Source organism: Phocoena sinus, chromosome 3, assembly GCF_008692025.1.
Source record: "Phocoena sinus isolate mPhoSin1 chromosome 3, mPhoSin1.pri, whole genome shotgun sequence".
In the NCBI taxonomy this organism is placed as follows: Eukaryota; Metazoa; Chordata; class Mammalia; order Artiodactyla; family Phocoenidae; genus Phocoena; species Phocoena sinus.
This window is the reverse complement of record NC_045765.1, coordinates 7,029,461-7,048,968: the sequence shown is the minus strand read 5'-3', so window position 1 is coordinate 7,048,968 and position 19,508 is coordinate 7,029,461. Positions and strand designations below refer to the sequence as shown.

The 19,508-nt window shown below is 55.4% G+C and overlaps 1 protein-coding gene and 1 pseudogene across 2 annotated transcripts; both read left to right on the top strand.

Moving 5' to 3' along the window:
• Positions 1-1,116: 1,116 nt before the first annotated feature.
• Positions 1,117-1,726, top strand: LOC116751272 (annotated as a pseudogene).
• A 13,333-nt stretch (positions 1,727-15,059) lies between these two features.
• On the top strand, positions 15,060-19,453 carry EIF3G (eukaryotic translation initiation factor 3 subunit G). Of its 2 annotated transcripts, XM_032628999.1 has the most exons (11): positions 15,060-15,158; positions 15,298-15,344; positions 15,845-15,928; positions 16,040-16,128; positions 16,279-16,338; positions 17,327-17,431; positions 17,521-17,710; positions 18,436-18,543; positions 18,657-18,793; positions 18,880-18,986; positions 19,336-19,452. In XM_032628999.1, exons 1-11 carry the CDS (start codon positions 15,139-15,141, stop codon positions 19,349-19,351), a joined length of 963 nt encoding a protein of 320 aa, XP_032484890.1. In that variant the 5' UTR covers positions 15,060-15,138; the 3' UTR covers positions 19,352-19,452. The 2 variants fall into 2 exon arrangements, with proteins under 2 accessions (XP_032484890.1, XP_032484889.1); XM_032628998.1 differs by having other exon boundaries at positions 18,657-19,453.
• The last annotated feature ends 55 nt before the right edge of the window (positions 19,454-19,508 follow it).

Here is a 19,508-nt window from a genome sequence, read left to right as displayed (position 1 = left end):
TATTCAATATCCTATAATAAACCATATTATAGGATATAATAAATCCTCCCTCCCTCCCTGTCTCTCCCTCTCCGGGAGGGAGGGAGGGAGGGAGAGGGAGAGACAGAGGGAGGCAGGAGAGGGCGGGACAGAGAGGGAGGGAGTAGAGGAAGCAGGGAGAAATCAGAGAAAGAACACACCATCTACATTTCTGTCAAATGACACCGGGGATCCTCACACAACCAGGAGAAAATAACACAGCGAGGCTCTTTCTCAGCTGGAACTGGAACTGCAGACGGGGCCAAACACCACCAGGCTGGCCACACATGTCCAGCCGCCGCCCCAGCCCCGTGAGACCGGTCACCGGGGCTCTGAATGTCTGTTCCAGGGAGCTGGGGTTCACCCTCTCGCCCGGGAGGCCGGGCCATGACAGCAGGGCCCCTGGACTCGACACAGGGGGAAAAGCAGCCCCACAGGACAGCTTGTGCAAGCAGATTCAGCCGCCAGATTCCAGAGGCCCGGGATCACCCTGTGGCCCGTGAAACCCAGGAGCCACGTGGGTCTTGCTGCCTGGGACAGCGGCTTGGGGAACAGAAGTTAGGGCAGCAGAAGTTGGCGTGATGGACCTGAAGCATCTGCCTGGGTCAGCGTGCATCCGTGGCTGTCCCCGAGATCTAGCCGCCCAGAGGCAAACGAGGTGTCACATTTTATGCAGCAGCCTGTTACACAGAACCGGTGAGGATGCTCAAGCCCCGTCTGAACCCCGGGCAGAGCTCACAGGCCGATGCCCACCTGGCCTGGAGTTTGCAAAACTGTCCACGGGGGCAAGATGGAAGCAAGTTTGTAAAAGGCTGAGGACCCGATCAACTGGGAAGGAGCCTGTAGAGACAGGAACTAAACGCAATGCCTGAGGCCTGGCTCGAGCCAGATGGGGCCAGAAACATAAAGACTGCCATGGCGGGGGTGGGGTGGGGGGACTTCCCTGGTGGCGCAGTGGTTAAGAATCCGCCTGCCAGGCCATTTCATGGATGACGGGTGTGAGAGAGCATCTGCGGGTGCCAGGCGGGAGGGGACCGGGAAGACCCCGCCAGGGGTGTGTGGATTTGAGCCTCTGCATTTCTAACCCGAGATCTCAAAATGCATCGTGATTCCTGTCCGTTGGAGTGTAAAGTTTATGTAGGGAATCTTGGAAACGACGGTAACAAGACTGAATTAGAACGAGCTGTAGGCTATTATGGACCACTCCGAAGTGTGTGGGTAGCTAGATACCCTACCGACTTCACTTTAGTTGAATTTGAAGATCCCCCAGATGCAGCCGATGCTGTCCGAGAACAAGATGGGAGAACATTACCTGGCTGCCTATTAAGAGTGGACCTGTCGAATGCGGAAAAGAGAAGTCGAAATCGTGGCCGCCTCCTTCTTGGGGTCGTCGCCCTCGATATGATTATCAGAGGATTCCTCCATCTCGCCACAGATCTCCAAGACGGAGAAGCTTCTCCTGCAGCCGGAGCAGGTCCCTTTCTAGAGATAGGAGAAGAGAGAGATCACTGTCCTGGGAGAGAAATCACAAGCTGTCCTGATCTTTCTCTAGGTCTCCTAGCCGATCCAGGTCAAATGAAAGGAAATAGAAGACCACTTTGCAAGAGGAGTGGTGCACAGGAAATAACTTCATTTGACAGGAGTAGGTACAGAAAATTCAAGTTTCGTTTGAGACTTCCGAAGCTTGGTGCACTTTTAAAATGTTTTAGCTGTTCACATTTGTTTGTCTCTTGGAACAGTGACACATAAAGGTGTAATTCTCTATGGTTTGAAATGGATCATATGAGGCATGTAATATGAAGAATTGTTTCTTTACAATGTTCCCTTAAGCAAAATTGAATTTGCTTTGAATTTTTGGTCTTGCCTAGACTGATAATAAAACTCTAACTCCTGCCCAGCTCAAGTGTGATGTTTAATATGATGGAAACAAAACTGGCAAACACTGAAAAGACTTTCTGTAGCTGGGATATGGTATGCAGCTGTAGTTAAGCAAGCAGTCTTTAAAAGGTGCTGTGAACACAAGCCAGCAGGTAGAAATGAAAGCCGCACCCTTACCTTAGATTAGAGGTTTAAGAATTCCACTAGTCTTCACACTGGAGAAGAGGTTGTCCAGTGAGTTTAGAATCTAAGAAGTTTCAAGGAAGTTAGTTTACCTTTGAGTTAGGTCATAAGTCCCCTCTGTGATTGCTGTACATGAATACATAGCTCTTTGTAATATTATTTGGAAATTTGAGACTATTCAAGATACCAATGTCCTGCCCGTTTAAGGGTCCATTGTAGAGCTGAACTTTTGAGTTACTGTACAAGATTTTTTTTTTTTCATGCTGTCATTTGTAACATGTTGTGTGAGAATCCTTGGGATTAATGTTTTGGTTACAAAAAACAAACAAAGCAAAGAATCCTCCTGCCAATGCAGGGGACAGGGTCTCGAGCCCTGGTCCGGGAAGATCCCACGTGCTGCAGAGCAACTAAGCCCGTGCACCACAACTACTGAGACTGTGCTCTAGATCCTGGAATTCGCAACTACTGAGCCCACGTGCCAAAACTACTGAAGCCCGGACACCTAGAGCCCGTGCTCCGAAACAAAAGAAGCCACCGCAATGAGAAGCCCGTGCACCACAACGAAGAGCAGCCCCTGCTCGCCGCAACTAGAGAAAGCCCGCGTGCAGCAACGAAGACCCAACGCAGCCAAAAATACATAAATTAATTAATTTTTTAAAAAGACCGCCATCGGGACGGCTGGGGGACAGCTTCACGCTTCCCGAGGGGGGGACTGCACCCGGGGACTCAGGAGGCGCCCTTGCTCCTGGCGATGTGTCCGGAGGCCCCGGCGCAGGAACAGCACACATGGCATCCACATAGGGAGGCCGGGCCCGAGGAGCACACGGGATCTCCCTGGTACTATTCTTGCCACTTCCCTACAGGTGGGCAGTTTTCAAAATAAAGCATTCGGGGATGAGGGCAGAAGCTGAAAAAGCTGCCCAAGCCCCAGCCCTTCAAGACCCCACGCCGGGTCAGGTGGGGGAGGACCCTGTGAGATTAAAGAAACATCACAGAGAGCAGGGTGGGGCGGAGTCTCGAGGGACAACTCCCTTTCGGGGCAGAATCTCGGTAGACAGACGGCCACATTCCCCTAGGAAGGATCCAGAACCTTGGGACCCAAACAGTCTGAGCACCTCAGGAGAAGAAGGCCCTCCCGGGGGTCAGGGGCACACGGACGCCTCTCCACCCCCGCGCGGGGCCCGCACGCACCCAACTCCTCGCGCGTGAATGGCAGGAAGGTCGTGTCCCCGTTCAGGTTCTTGTTGAAATCGATGCACAGGAGACTCAGCTTCTTCTTGATGCTCCTGATTTTCTGAAGGAAGAAGACGGCCGTGAGATCGGGGGACGGGGGCACGGAGGGGGGTTAAGGGAGAAAAGGCGGATGAGAGGAGGGAGATGGGAGAGAAAGGGCCTCGGGTCCTAACTGTTAGGACCCTCCTCAGGAGTTACCCCAAGGTGGCAGTCTAAGCTTCAGCCATTTCAACGGAGCTAAGTTTCTGCCCCTTCAGGGTCTATCTGGTTTGCAGAAACAGGTAGAAATGGACCAGCCTGGGGAAGGGAGCGACGTGGGGTGCAGGAGAAGGTGCCGGTTCCCCGGGGCCCCTGCCGGGCCAGCAGCAGGCGGGGCGCCTCGAGGACCTGCCCAGGCTGCGCGCCCTGCCCAGCCCAGGACTCAGCGCGCCCGCCCCGCTCCCGCTCCCGGGCTGAGCAGACGTGCCTGTCAGAGGAAAGGAGGGGCGCTGGGGGAGCGTGTCCCCTGGCTCTGCCAGGAGGAGGGGCTCGTCGGGCACGCCTGGCTCAGAAGCAGCCCGAGGGACACCGGGCCTCTGTGGGCAGCAGGCGCCGTGCCGGGCACTGGCCTCCCTGCAGCCTCACGGCCCCACCGGCCACTGCTGGGCAGGAGCACAGGGCGCCCTGGGAGGGCGGGGCGGCACTCAGGACCCCGCCCCGCGCCAGCAGGCCGCCTCTCCTGGGCGTCCCCCCTTCACGGGCGTCCCGTGGTCCCTCCGGCCAGTGGTTCTCAGGTGCCAAGGCAGTCTGCGCAGCCCCACGGTCCACACCCTCGCCTCCCCCAGCCTCGAAGCTCCGTGCGCCTGCCGCTCCGGAGGACTTCGGGGCCCCCGCCCTCGGCCCATCCTGGAGACTGGAGTCCCACAGTCCTCGGAGTCCCGGTTTCCTTTCCTCCACCACAAGGCACAGAACCGGCCAAAGCAGGACAGCATTTGTGTTGAGTAACAAGAACTGTGGCTGAACCCTGGGTTGAGCCTGATACCCGCGTTAAGTGTTAACCGTGTCTTTGACTTTTGACGCAAACCAGCCAGCGCAGGGCTGCACCCCAGCCCCTTCTGTACGGGGCTCCCACACTCGGGGCCACCGTCCCTCTGCGCTCGTCACACCAGGTAGGCCCGGAGCCCCGGGTCATTCTAGCCGATCCTGAGCTGATCCTACCGGGGACCCACACCTCAGGCTCCAGTCCCCAGCCACCCCTCCCCTCCTTGCTGCTGAACCCTCGTGCTCCCGGGAGGCCCTAGGTGACGAGGCGGGCCCCTGCCCAGAACCGCGAGTGACAAGCTCTTTCCTCATCTGCTGGCCTCACTGTTCTCTGTCCTCCACACAAACCGACTCGGTCAGCGCTCACGACCACCTGTGGGGGTCCTCGGGGCACGCACGTTGCAGAGGGTGAACAGGGACAACGGGGTCCAGTGACCGGCCTCCGGGGACCCAGCTGGTTGGTGGCAGAGCTGGGTCTGATCCCAGAGGTCAAGACGCGTGCAGCCACGGCGCCACACGCCCCCCACCGAGGTGACGCGCTCGACCATGGGTGGCTCACCGTGCCCGGCCCCCTCCCCACCCCACGGGGCTGCCACCCGGGAGGGGCCGGGCTGCCCATCGCCTGCCTGTCCAGGGCGCCGCAGGGACCCCGTCCGGCTGGACCAGGGGTGGGAAGAGCTGAGGTCTCTGGGGTCCACGCTGAGGGCAGAGGGGTATCAGGCAGCTGGGAGGACCTGAAGGGACGGGTCCTGGGGGACTGGGCCCACTGGGACCCCACGGGGCCGCAGGGCTCAGCCCAGAGAGGAGGGAGGGGGTGAAGGCGGACGCCACGCTCGTCAGCCTCCCATCGCCCCCCAGCCTCCGTGCAGGAGGAAGGAGACGGGGCTGGGCGCTGGCTCTGTGTCCAGGCCACGCTTTCCAGCCGGGCAGTCCGGGAGCCCCCTTCCCTTCCCTCGGCCTGGCCGCACCTGGGTTGGCCTGCTGGACTTGGTGAGCTTGTCCAGCAGCTCCTGGGGGACGGCGCTGCCCGTGCAGTGGTGCTGGGACATCCTGAGCAGCGGCTCCACCACCCACGCCCCGTTCTCCAGCATCTGCGAAGGTGCCTCCACAAAGCCCCACTCCCCGTGGCGAACTCAGCCTGCAAAGCGGCCTGTGGAGCTGCAGGAGGGCCCTACCCTGGACCCCAGACCTGCCCGGGACACAGTGAGGCAGAGAGCCAGCCGTCCTGCGGGTCACCGCGCCTCCTCCCCACCCACGGAGCCAACAGTCTCCAGCCAAAGCCCCGCGCCCAGGAGGCAAAGGCGCAGACACAGAGGATCTGGATGGCGGCCGTTGGCAGGTGCTCGTTGTTCCTCTTGTACCTGAAATTCTTCCTGAAGACAGGGCGCCTGACGCAGTGCGGCTGGAACCCAGGCCCAGCAGGTGTGGGTCCACATGAGCCCAGTGACCCCGGCATGTCCTTCCCAGGCCCCAGGGAGCAGGGCAGACGCTGCCTCCTCACTCCTGGGTCACTCGACCCCCAACTTCCGGTTCCAGCCCCAACTGCAAACAAGCGTCCTTCTCTCGGTCTGCTGAATGCCCCGATGTTTGCATTTTTGTGTTTTCAGGGTGATTTCCCTGCTCAACACGGCTCCGAGCATAGAGCTGAAGTGTTGGCCGGTGTCCCAAGTGCAGGAGGGTGGTGACGTGCTCACGGGGACAGTGCGTTTGTTAGATGAGTTTCCTTTAGGCGAGGGTTACAACCCCGCAGTGAGTGAATCAACAACTGCTATCAGACCAGGTGTCTCTAAACAGAAACGCATATCACATGTGGCCGCGTGGGGATCGGTGGTGACAACGTGGTGACAGAGGGTGACCCCCAGCCTCACACCACAGACAACACTCCACCACAGTGGACAACAAAAAAATGAAAAGCTTGACTACAAAACTTCTAGGCAGAAAATTTAGAAGAAACTCTTAGTGCCTCGGGTTAGAGAAGGATTTCTTCCATAGGACACAAAAGGTGCAAGAAAACAGTTAGTAGACTGAACTTCAAAGTCAAAACCTTCTGTTCATAAACATACTAGTAATAAGAGGTCCCTCCACACACGGGGACGTCCCTCAGCCACGCAGAGGGGTGAAGCCCTGACACTCGCTGCCACGTGGATGGACCTTGAGGACACGATGCTCAGCGAGAGAAGCCAGACACAGAAGGACACACAGTGTGCGACTCCACTGATGGGAAACGTCCAGAACAGGTAGATCCAGAGTCAGAGAGTGGGTTCCTGGTTGTCAGGGGCTGGCGAGGGGAAGGAGTGATAGCTAACGGCATGAGGGACATTTTTGGGGTGATGGAAATGGTCCAAAACATGGCAGTAGTGACGGCTTCACAGCTCAGTAAACTGTCCCCACGCGCTCCGGTGCAGCCTGTGAGAACATCGCTCTCAGGACGAGGGGCTGACCGCAGGAAGACTGAGAGAGCAGTGGGTCCTGGGCCTGGCCACTCAGCTGGGGGCCCCCTGTGGGGAAGTCACTGGGACTTGCTGAGCCTCCATCGAGACTGGCAGCAGCCCCAGGGCCTCACAGGGTGCGGTGCTCCTGGCCCCAGAGCCTTCCCTCTGGTTCTCATCACCGGCTGTCACCAGACTTGCAGGCAACGTTCCTTTCTTTTGTCTTTTTTAAAGGTAACTCTTGAGTACATGTATTTAACATGTAGGGAACTAGCCCTGACACCTTGATCTGGGTCTTCCAGCCTCCAGAGCCTCGAGGACATACATTTCCATTGTTTATGCACCAGTGCGTGGGGTTTGACGATGGAAGCTGACCCTAAGGGCGTTGCCACATGAGGGGTGACATCAGCGGAAGAATCCCTTGGCGAGGGCCTGCCTGAGGACCACACGCGCCCTGGGCCCTCCCCGCCCCCTGCCTGCAGCCCCGCGCCCGCACCCACCTGGGAGCAGAGCTGGTGCATCACGTGCCGGAACTCGTGGAAGTAGGTCTCCAGCTCACTGTGCTGCAGCGGGGAGGGCGGGTCGCGTGGGCTTGGTGAACTTGGCCACCGTGGCCGCGATGGCGATCTGGTGGCTCCCATCCTGCTGCAGGCAGCCCGGCTGCAGGCTGAAGCAGGCCGTCTGCTGAGACACAAGAGGAGTTTGTGGGTGATTTTCGAGTTGGGGAGTGAGTTTGGGTGAATGGGAATAAGCCTGGATTTATCCAGTTCCTGGGAGAAACCCAGTTTGCACCAGGCCAATGGGCCGGGATCATTTTAGATGAACCCACAGGCAAGAACGATGGTTCAGTGGCAGGAATTCGGTATTTCCAGTGTGAGCCTTTAAAGGGCATATTCACCCGACCTTCAAAGTTGACGAGGAAGGTACAGGCAGAAGACATAGCGGATGGCCTGCAGACAACTCATGCTTCCAGAGCGACTTCGCCTCTGTCCACTTCGACAGCCAGTATGGTGTCCTCTTCCCCAGCCAACCCCTCAAATATTCCCCATAAATCGCCCCAGCCAACCGCAAAGGAACCTTCAGCTATGCCTCAAATCAGCAACCTTACACAAACCACCAATGAATCTATTTCCAACCTTTCAGAGGCCAGCTCAATCAAGAAAGGAGAAAGAGAGCTCAAAACTGGAGACCGAGTATTGGAGACACGGGTTTGATCCCTGATCCGAGAACTGAGATCCCACGTGCCGAGGGGCAACCAAGTCCGGGCGCTCTGGAGCCTGCGTGCCACCACTAGAGAGAAGACTGTGTCCCGCAACTAAGACCCGATGCAGCCAAATAAATAAATATTAAACAAACAAACAAACAATACAAACTCGGACTTCCCTTCCCTGGGGAGGGACGCGGGGTGAGGCCCAGCTTCCGCAGAGGAGCCCCAGCCCACGGCCGACAGGTTCCCCCACGCACGCACCAAGGGTAGAGGTCCAGGTAGAACTTGCCGATGGAGGACCTTGCCTGAGGCCGCATCCCGGACCGTGTAGAGCCTCACGCCTTCGTGCCACACGTTGGCGCCCTCCTCCAGGTCGAAGGTCAGCCCCAGCAGCTCCTGGGAGACGCCCAGCAGCCCACGCGTGACCACCTGCATGGGGAAGGACTCACTGAACAGGTACTGGTCCACGTGGTAGCGCGTCTCCTCCCCCTGGTTCATGTAGTAGCGCAGGTCCCAGGCGTTGCTGGGCCCCGTCAAAGTGCAGGCCCCGCCTCTGGCACTCGGCCTTCTTTAGCTCCAGGATCACGGCCACTGCTCCTGGCTCCCCGAGGGGCTTCAGCTTCTGGGTCAGCTCACCTGTGGGCAGAGGGGAGAGGCTTGGCTACGTCCCTGGGGCGGCCCCCCAGCCCCTCAAGGAAGAATGAAGGGTCCGGGAAGGTGACCCCCAAGGGCTGACACAGTGGGGTCTCAGGCAGCACCGTGTCCGGTCAAGGTCCGCCTGACCCCGTCCCACTGGGACTCAGGGGGAGGCGGGGTTACCTAGGACAGTGGCCACCACCTGGCTGGTCTTGTCCACGTTCATCTCCAGCACGGAGTCGGCATGCGTGCGGAACCCCAGCAGGTGGGACTTCAGGGCCTGCAGCCTCACCAGCTCCCTGAGGATCACGCAGTTCTCCTGGAACCCAGAGACGGAAGGCGCTGGGGACCGTGGGCCACGCCCTCCCCGCGGGCCCCGGGCCAAGTCTCTGCAGGCGGGCAGGGCTCTCAGGCCACTAGCGGGCACAGCCAATCCCGCTAGACACTTTGGTGCTGTCCTAACACGTGGTCTTTATTAACACAGGTCCTTTTGGAACCAGAAAGGGCATGAACCGTGATGGGCTCTAAGGCCAAGGGCAGGAAGAAATGCGGCCAGGCTCTCCAGGAGTCACCAAGGGGCCTCCCCGGGCTCAACAATACAAACTCGGCTGCCGTGCAGACAGCAGCTCAACCCCACGGCGCCCAAACACCCAGCCCCTGGACGGTGAGACACCTGTTGCTGCAGGTGGCCCGTGGCTCACTGATGAGGCCCGGCCCCAGGCGTACGCCACCTTCTCGGGGGCCACCTCTCCGGTTCTGCGGTGGGGTTCTCCTGGGAGCCCCCAGCCCCCACAGGACCAAAGTGGCCTGTGTGCAGCCCAAGAAGGTGGGGACCCAGGACTGTCCCCCGTGCTCCCCCGCATCCCCCGCAAGGCCGAGCGAGCACCAGTGGTGTCTGCGGGGAGGATGAAGGGCCCATGCACAGCCCCCATCTACTGAAGATGCGAAACGGGAGAAGCACAGACTGCAGCCACACGCGGTATGGACCAAACACAAGTGTCCATGCAGGACCCGATGTCTGAATATCAAGGCCGTGCCCGGGCCACAGCGAGAAGGCCCAGCCGGATTGCAAGGCACAGAGAGGGGATGGGGGGGCCATCTGCGCATCTGAGCTCATCAGGCATCACCCCAAAGGGAGACGGAGAGGGAGAGAGGAAGAGACTTCTCTCCCTTCCCTGGGGGCTCTCTAGTGCAGCCAAGGCTGAAAACCACTGCATTTCGGGAGATGGGTCCTCGTGGAAAAGTTAAATAGTAGCTCATGGCATTATCGACACATATTAAAAAGGTTCAAATTCTTGGGGAGTCAGGGAGGGTAGCTGGCAGCTGCCTCGTAAATGAGGAGAGATTGGGCATCGGAGGAGGTGCCTGTGCAGCCCGCCGCCCAGGGCCCCACAGACTTCAACTCCCAGCGGTGGTCCCGGGCTGGAGGTCAGCGGGGAGGTCAGGCCGTCCAAGCATCAACGTTGACTTCAGGGCTGATCTAAAAGGCGCCTGGTGGTTGTTGAAGCAGAAAGAAGAGAAAGCAGTGGGGAGAGGATGGGAGGGGGAGGGAGCCCCCCTCCTCTGCCCCTCTCCCTCTCTTCCTCCCTCTCTCCCTCTCTCTTTGCTGTACACCTGAAATTAACATAATACTGTAAATCAACTGTACTTAACTATATTTTAAAAAATAGATAAGTAGGGCTTCCCTGGTGGCGCAGTGGTTGAGAGTCCACCTGCCGATGTAGGGGACGTGGGTTCGTGTCCCGGTCCGGGAAGATCCCACATGCCGCAGAGCGGCTGGAGCCGTGGGCCATGGCCGCTGAGCCTGTGCGTCCGGAGCCTGTGCTCCGCGATGGGAGGAGCCACGGCAGTGAGAGGCCCGCAAAAAAAAAAAAAAAAAAAAAAAAAAAAAAAAATATATATATATATATATATATATATATAAGTAAAATGAGGTCATTAGGGTGGGCCCAAACCAATATGACTGGTGTCCTTATAAGGAGGATGTGAAGGCACAGGGCGAAAACAGCCATCCACAAGCCAGGGAGAGAGGCCTCAGAACGACATTTTGATCTCAGATCCCCAGCCTCCAGAACTGTGAGAAAATAAAATTCTGTTGTTTATAAGCCATTCAATCTGTGGTATTTTGTTATGGCAGAAACTAATACAAATTGTTCCCAGTTTTGGCCATTGTGAATAAATCTGCTATGTACATACTCTAATGCGTGGCCTTTTGTGGACGTGTATTTGTGGCTCTTATGAAGAATACTGAGAAGTGGAATTCCACGTGTGACATCCAGTGAACCCCCGAAGCTGCTGCTGAATTTCCAAGGGATGGCACACCCTGCATGTCCACACTCTCCTCCTTATGCCTTTTGCAGGGGTTGCTTCTGCCCTTGTCTTGGCTGCTGTCCTGTGGAGATTCTGGATGTGGAAAGAATGTCTGTGCCATGAAAAGGACCAAAAGAAGGGCTCGGGGACGTTTTTCCATTCAGTCTTGGACTCAGGCTTCTCCCCACTGCCCTATGCTTCCCTGGGCCCCCTTTTATTATTCCTTGGAAAATTCCTGATTTTTAGAAAAAAATAATACACACTTGATGTTTAAGAAAAAGTGCTCCAGGGACTTCCCTGGTGGTCCAGTGGTTAAGACTCCACGCTTCCACTTCAGGGGGCACGGGTTCGATCCTTGGTCGGGGAACTAAGATCCCGCATGCCGCACGGTGCAGCCAAAAAAAGAAAATAAAAAAGAAAGAGAAAAGAAAAAGTATTCCATACAGAAAGAATACTGAAAAGGAAGTACATGCATACCTCAGAGATATTGCAGATTTGGTCGTGAACCACTGCAGTAAAGCAAATATCAAAATCAATCAATGGGGGCTTCCCTGGTGGCGCAGTGGTTGAGAGTCTGCCTGCCGATGCAGGGGACACGGGTTCGTGCCCCGGTCCGGGAAGATCCCACATGCCGTGGAGCGGCTGGGCCCGTGAGCCATGGCCGCTGAGCCTGCGCGTCCGGAGCCCGTGCTCTGCAACGGGAGAGGCCACAACAGTGAGAGGCCCGCGTACTGCAAAAAAAAAAAAAAAAAAAAAAAAAAATCAATGGATCAATCAATAAAGAGAATATCATGAGTCGCCATTTTTTCTTTGGTTTTCCAGTACATATAAAAGTCACATTTACACTGTACTGTAGTCTATTAAGTCCACGATAGCATTATGTCTAAAAAAAAAAATCTTAGGGACTTCCCTGGTGATCTAGTGGTTAGAAATCTGCCTTCCAATACAAGGCACGCAGGTTCGATCCCTGGTTGTCCCACATGCTATGTATGGGACAGTTAAGGCCTGGCGCCACAACTACTGAGCCCATGTGCTTTAGAGCCCTTGTGCCACAACTAGAGAGAAGCCCGCGCACCGCAGCGAGGAAGATCCCGTGTGCCGCAGCGAGGAAGATCCCGTGTGCCGCAACTAAGACCTGATGCAGCCAAATAAATATTTTTAAAAACCCTTAATTTAAAAATATTGCTAAAAATGCTAACCATTATCTGACAACACAGGGTTCCCACAAACGTTCAACTGGTAAAAAAAATTCTGCAAAGCGCAATGAAACGAAGTATGCCTGTAAAGATGAGGCCAAACTGAAACACCCAGAAGCATCAGTGTTTAGTGGTTAACGTCCTTCCGGGCAGCCAGAAACGGGCACAGTTTTCCCTCAAGGGGTGGTGCTCATATGAGTGGGGCGACATTTAGCTAATCCCTTAATCATGATGGTTGTGCAGCTTTCAATTTTCCAATCCTTTAAGCCACACTGTGCTGGACACTTTCTTACAGATGATTTAGTGCACTTGGATGTGTATTTCCTTGGGCCAGTCCTGGAAGAAGAAGTGCAAGTTCCTGGATATGAAAAACATATTAAAATACATTTATATGTTACATCTCGCATGTATTACATGAATGTGTGCTATATATTAATATACGAAGTATAATTTTATAGTTATGTATATGTTTGTATTTAAACCAAAAAACATCACATGATAAAAATTTTAAATACAACAGAAAAATCCGAAAATAAGCTTTTCTTTCCTAATGGCTTCCTCTCAAAGCATCCCTTAGCAACAGTTTGATATTACTTTTCCAAAAATAGTTTGCATATATTTACATATATATGTGCTATTAAAGATTTACAAAATTTACAAAATTGTTTCCTATAGCATTTGCCATTTTATATCTTGCTTTCTCTCCTTACCATATATATATATATATATATATATATATATATATATATATATATATATATATATATTTTGGCCGCACTGTGCTGGCATGTGGGATCTTAATTCCCTGACCAGGGATCGAACGTGTGTGCCCCGCACTGGAAGCGTGGAGTCTTAACCGCTTGACCACCAGGGAAGTCCCTCAGATATATATATATATATTTTTTTTAAATAAATTTATTTATTTATTTTTGGCTGTGTTGGGTCTTCGTTTCTGTGCGAGGGCTTTCTCTAGTTGCGGCGAGTGGGGGCCACTCTTCATCGCGGTGCGCGGGCCTCTCACTACCTCGGCCTCTCTTGTTGCAGAGCACAGGCTCCAGACGCGCAGGCTCAGTAGTTGTGGCTCACGGGCCCAGTTGCTCCGCGGCATGTGGGATCTTCCCAGACCAGGGCTCCAACCCGTGTCCCCTGCATTGGAAGGCAGACTCTCAACCACTGCACCACCAGGGAAGCCCCCTCAGATATATTTTTAAACATGACCACAAAGGGATCTACTTCCTTAAAGACTGCATAGCATTTAATAGATTACAGCATAGCATGTCTTAATCTATTTAAACAACCCCATGAACGGACAGATAGGCGTTGCTAGTTTTTGTTATCATAAACAATACTGCCCAGATAGCTTATTCTCACATCTTTGCATACATTTACAAGTTTTTCTCACAGGTTGAGTTATTAGCTAGTTCAAAGGAAAATACATATGTGCATTTAAGTTTTAGCAGATGTTGTCAATATTCCATCCAAAGAATTTGCATAATTTCACGGAATAACAAAGTGTGGGAGTGTCTTTTTCTCTACATCTTTGCTAACATTGGGTAAGATACATCTTTTACCGTTTTGCCCATCTGCTACATTGTTTGGATTTTGCATTCCTTGGAGTAAACTTGAGTGAGTTTGCACAATGTTTATAGGCTCTCTGTACAAACTTTATAATAGTTTCTTCTGTGTGGACACTCTCTTTCTGTCTGTCTTTTTTTTTTTTTTTTTTTGGTGGCGCTGCATGGCTTAGTTCTACAACTAGGGATCGAACCTGTGACCTCTGCAATGGAAGCTTGAAGTCCTAACCACTGCATGCCAGGGAATTCCCAACCATCCTCTTTACTTACTTACTTTCCCAGCCTCCTTCCTGGACTCCTGCTAATTTATTCCTTTCCACTCTATCCTCTACAGGCTTCCAAAATAACCTTTCTCACAAGAAAATCTGGTCACATTGGGTCACCACTCAAAACATGTCAGTGACCTCACCCACACCCCGCAGCCTATGCTCTTTAGTCTAGTTTTAAAAGTCCTTTATAATATGGTTCCTACCCCATCCCAAATGCCCATTAATTGAGCACTAAGTTCAGACACCCTGTGGGTGCTGGGGACCCAGAGATGAATGAAACAGGCAGATGTCTGCTTTCTGCAGCAGTCTACAGCAGTTTTTACTATTTTTTTCATTATTGCCTCTCTATAGGAGAAAAATAGAATTATCTTTAATTTAAAGCAGTTTTAATCTAATTACATTTAATTTCTCCCTAACAGCAGAAATTAAATGTTTAGGAATAAGATTTTGTCAGGGAGGGTTGGCTTTGGAGGGCCACAAGCCATTGTCATGTCTAAGGTTTTTTTGTTCTGTTTTGTTTTGTTTTCCCCACCCAAGAATTAGTTTTGGCCCTCTTGGGAGCCATATCACTCCCATTGAGAATGCATGCTCTAGAGGGAGAGCTGGACAGTAAACAAGTAAATGGAAAAGATCATTCCAGGGAGCCAAGAATGTTACTGTGAACTCCCTGGTGGTCCAGTGGTTAGGACTCTGCGCTTCCACTTCAGGGGACCCGGTTTTGATCCCTGGTTGGGGAACTAAGATCCTGTAACACCCGTGGCGCAGCTGAAAAAAAAGTTACTAAAGGAGGAAGAATGGTTGAGGGAGCCACGACATCTTGATAATTTGAATCAGGAAATCTCTTTCCAGACAAGGAAGACGAGCCTTGGTTTCTTCAGCTGCAAAATGGAAATAATAATTTCTCCCCACAGTTCCTGCAAACAGTGAAAGCTCAATAACTGAGCTTTGTTGTTATTATTAATTTTTAATTTTTTAAAAAACGTAAATGAGATACGCTCCTATTTAGCTACCTAGCAGGGTACCAGCGCCCAGCCTCTCACACAGCCGGCGCCTCTACCTCCGTCCGTACGGGGGCGCTGTGGGGCACAGCGGTTGGGCTGCTCTAGGCAGCGGAATCGGAAGTCTCGTGCTCCTCTCACTTCCGGTCTTTGGCCCAGGCTTGGGCTGCGTGGAGAAGGTGTTCCAATGCCGACCGGAGACTTTGAGTGAGTCAGGGGTCATGGAGGGAGGCTTGGGAGGCGGACTGGGCGTTCTAGGGGGTATTATGGATCCTGGGTGCGCCGAGGCCGCGGGAGCCGGGCCGCGCCTCACCCAGCCCTCCTCCTGGCCAACTTGTCCCCGCAGTTCGAAGCCCAGTTGGGCCGATCAGGTGGAAGAGGAGGGAGAGGACGGTGAGTCTGCCCTGTCGCCCCCGATCACCACAGCCAGCCCTCCAGGCCGTCACTGCTGCCTGTTCCAGTCCCCCACCCTGGCACCGCCGTCTGACCCTGCATCTCCCCTCACGGCCAGCCCCTGCCCCGCGCCATCCTTATCCGGGCCAGCCTATCTCCAATTCCAGACGTTCACCTCTTCCTCCCATGCCACCGCCCAAATCCTTGGTCCCAGCACAGCTGCTCCCATTCTCCGGGGAGGAAGTTGTAACAGCCTCCCTCCTGCCTTTGTACTAGCGCCCGGGTGCCAGGGATCCCCTATGCTTGCCATTGCTGGAAGTTGCTACAGCCAGCTTCGTGTCCCTGGACGGCTATCCCAGGACACTTCCTGGCCAGTCGTCTGCCCTTGGTCCCGCCTTTCTCAACTCTTGGTGCGGACATCATCCCAAAGCTCCCTCCATTTCGGTTTGGGAGCTCTTGCCTCTCTATCTAATCCCTGTTCCTTACACTCCCTTTCACAGACAAATGTGTCACCAGCGAGCTCCTCAAGGGGATCCCTCTGGCCACCGGGGATACCAGCCCAGAGCCTGAACTATTGCCGGGAGGTGAGTGACAGACTCCTCTCCGTCCCTGGGCTGCCTCTTCTCCCCAGCCGCCTTCCTGCCTGGTCCCCGTTCCCCAGGGCTCAGTTCCTCTTGTGTCTTCCCCTCTCTCAGCTCCACTGCCGTCTCCCAAGGAGGTCATCAATGGAAACATCAAGACACTGACTGAGTACAAGATAGATGAGGATGGCAAGAAGTTCAAGGTGAGGCTGGGGAAGAGGTGGGTGCCCTTTGCTTGGGGGCACTTGGACAAGGAGAGAATGATGTGTGTTGGGTGCATTGATGAGGAAGATCCCCTGGCCCCAGGAACCTTGAGGAGCTGGAAGCCCACACGTCTCCCTTTCTGTCTACAGATTGTTCGCACCTTCAGAATTGAGACCCGGAAGGCCTCAAAGGCTGTGGCAAGAAGGAAGGTAAGGACTTCCCTGGCAGTCCAGCGGTTAGGGCTCTGCGCGTCCACTGCAGGACGCCTGGCTTCAATCACCGGTCGGGGAACTAAGAGCCCACATGCCGCGTAGTGCGGCCAAAAATAGAAAAGAATAAAAAAAAAAAAGAAGGGGGAGGAAGGTAAGACCCTTCTTCCCCTGTCTTGGGGGCACCTCCAGGGTTGACTCAGAGAAAAATAGGAATGCTTTTCCCCAGTACCTTTATTTTTAGAAGTGGGGTTTAACTGTTTGTACTTGTTTTACTGGAGCAGAACTGAGGCCTGTTTGCAGTCTGTGGGGGGCCCTGAAAAGTCCAGCAGGTGCAGCAGTGGGTGGGCTTGATTCTTATTCCTCTTGGGTTGTCCACCAGGAGGAACAGAGCCAAGCCTTCCCCTCAGGTGGCTGTCACAGCAGAAGAAGTGATAGCGATAAATACATTTGGCACAATTCCCAGCGTACTTTCTCTGTGTTAGACCCAGGTGCTTTGCAGGAAGTATTTTCTCATTCAGTCCCCGGAGCGTTCCGGGGAGGTGTGGGGAGCATTGTGGTCCCTTTTTTATAGGGGAGGAAGTTGAGGTTCAGGTTGTTTAATTAGCTCAAGGCCCCTGGAAGTCTGGGTGACCCTGCACACCCCTGAGCATCACTTCATGGTGGGGGCTGGTCCGCTACCTGCACGGCCCCCACCAGGAGCTGTTGGCTGTGGAGCTGTTTCCCCCCTGAGCCTCAGTTCTCTCATCTGGAACATGGGGCTGAGAGCTGCCCTTGCCTCCTGGAGCTGGTGGGAAGCTAGGGCCTGGCAGGCACTCAGGGAACAGGAACTGTCATCACCACTGCTTTGAGGAGCATTTGGGGAGGGTGGTGAGTGGGGTTCAAGGCTCAGACACCCTGGAGGTGGCGCTTGTAAGTCTAGGGTGCCAGTGGAGGGGGTCGCATTTGTCCTTGCCCTAACCTGTCCCCTATCCCGCCCTGAGCTCAGAACTGGAAGAAGTTTGGGAACTCAGAGTTTGACCCACCAGGGCCCAATGTGGCCACCACCACCGTCAGCGATGATGTATCCATGACATTCATCACCAGCAAAGAGGTAAGTGGGCCAAGAGGCTGGTGGCCAGGGCGGTGGTGGTGTCGGGGTTGTGCCAGCCCAGTCTGAGCTGCTCTGACCTGCCCCACCAGGATCTGAACTGCCAGGAAGAGGAGGACCCGATGAACAAGCTCAAGGGCCAGAAGATCGTGTCCTGCCGCATCTGCAAGGGCGACCACTGGACCACCCGCTGCCCCTACAAAGACACTCTGGGGCCCATGCAGAAGGAGCTGGCCGAGCAGCTGGGCCTGTCCACTGGCGAGAAGGAGAAGCTGCCCGGAGGTGCCAGGGCCCGGGGATGCGGCTGGCAGGCTGTGGGGTGGAGGACGGGGATTGTGTGCGCCTCTGGGAGAGTCGTGGGTCGTCACCTGGCGTCTGAATGGGACCGCCACTGCTGGGGCTGTCGTCTCCCACACAACAGCGTCCGCACTGCAAGGCTGTGACCACAGGCCACGTTTGTTTGTGTGAGAGAGACTGGCAGGTGGGTGCTCTGACTGCTGGTGATGTCACCTGACTCTTCTCACTGGGGGCCGTGAGAGCCGCTCGTGGGCACGGCCACGTGTGTGACTACATACACCATGAGTGGTGGGGAGACGGTTGTTCCCCGGATGTGTCTGTGAGTTTCCTGACTTGGGTGCGCCGTGTTTGTATGCCCACACCAAGGAGCAGACTCACCCAGGTGAGCAGCCACTTGTCGCCTGACCGGGGGCAGGTACCTGGGGCCTGTCCCTAACCCTGTGTACCTGTCTTCCCATGTGTTGTGAGGCTGGACATTGCTGTCAACCCCTGTGGGTTCTCTCGCTCTTTCTGTGCTGCCGGCCGGGTGTTGAGATGGTGTCAGCTTCCTGCATGTGACCTTTAAGTCGTGACCACGAGGCCTTGAAAGAATCAACCGATCACCTGTGGTTTGACAGTGGTGCTTGGGCGGGGCCGTGGCTGGAGCCGCCAGCATCCTGGGGCAGGTCTGTGCCGGGGAGGCCTGACTGGGCCTTGCTTTTGGTCTCCAGAGCTGGAGCCTGTGCAGGCCACTCAGAACAAGACGGGGAAGTATGTACCTCCGAGCCTGCGGGATGGAGCCAGCCGCCGCGGGGAATCCATGCAGCCCAACCGCAGAGGTGAGGTGGCGAGCACCCTGGCACTGGGCCGGCGGGCGGGCACCTCCCTGCACCCTGTGATTATCCCGCGGGCGGGGCCGGCCCCTTACAGATGCCTCTCCTTGCCCGCCCAGCCGACGACAACGCCACCATCCGCGTCACCAACCTGTCCGAGGACACTCGTGAGACCGACCTGCAGGAGCTCTTCCGGCCCTTCGGCTCCATCTCCCGCATCTACCTGGCAAAGGACAAGACCACCGGCCAGTCCAAGGTGGGCTGGCGGCCAGGGGGTGGGGAGGGGTCCTCCATAGGTCCCAGTTGTGCCTTGAGCGTCCCTGACCCCACCCCCTCCCCCAGGGCTTTGCCTTCATCAGCTTCCACCGCCGCGAGGACGCCGCTCGCGCCATTGCCGGGGTGTCCGGCTTCGGCTACGACCACCTCATCCTCAACGTCGAGTGGGCCAAGTGAGACCCCTGCCTTCCCCCGCCCCCCTACGGCGTCGCGGCCCACAGACGCTCAGGCTGACTGCAGGCCCCAGGCCAGGTTAACAGCCACAAAGGCTGTCCTGGGGCGCAGGTCATTTACTGTCCTTCTCCTCTCACGGAGGGGCGCACAGCCCATGCGCGGCGGGGCCTTCCCGCCGGTCTGGCTCGTCGTGTGCTCTGCGCCGCCACCCAGTCTCATCCTGCCCTGTCCCCCTCATCCCCGTTGGGTTCCCTGTGGTGTGGGTGTAGGGTGTGCTCTTGGGATTCCCTTAGGGGTCGGAAGCCCCCATACTTCCCATCCTCAGCCACCTCGTGTTTCTCTCTCTAGGCCATCAACCAACTAAGCCGGCTGCTGCCGCTCGGCCCCCAGCCCCGGGATCCTTCAGTGACAGAGGGCAGCCTCCGGAAGCAGGGGCCTCCGAGGGCAATAAAAGATCTCCATCACCCTGTGCTGTTCCGTTTATTCGCAGATGTCACTCACACTGTGGTGGGCGGGGCCAG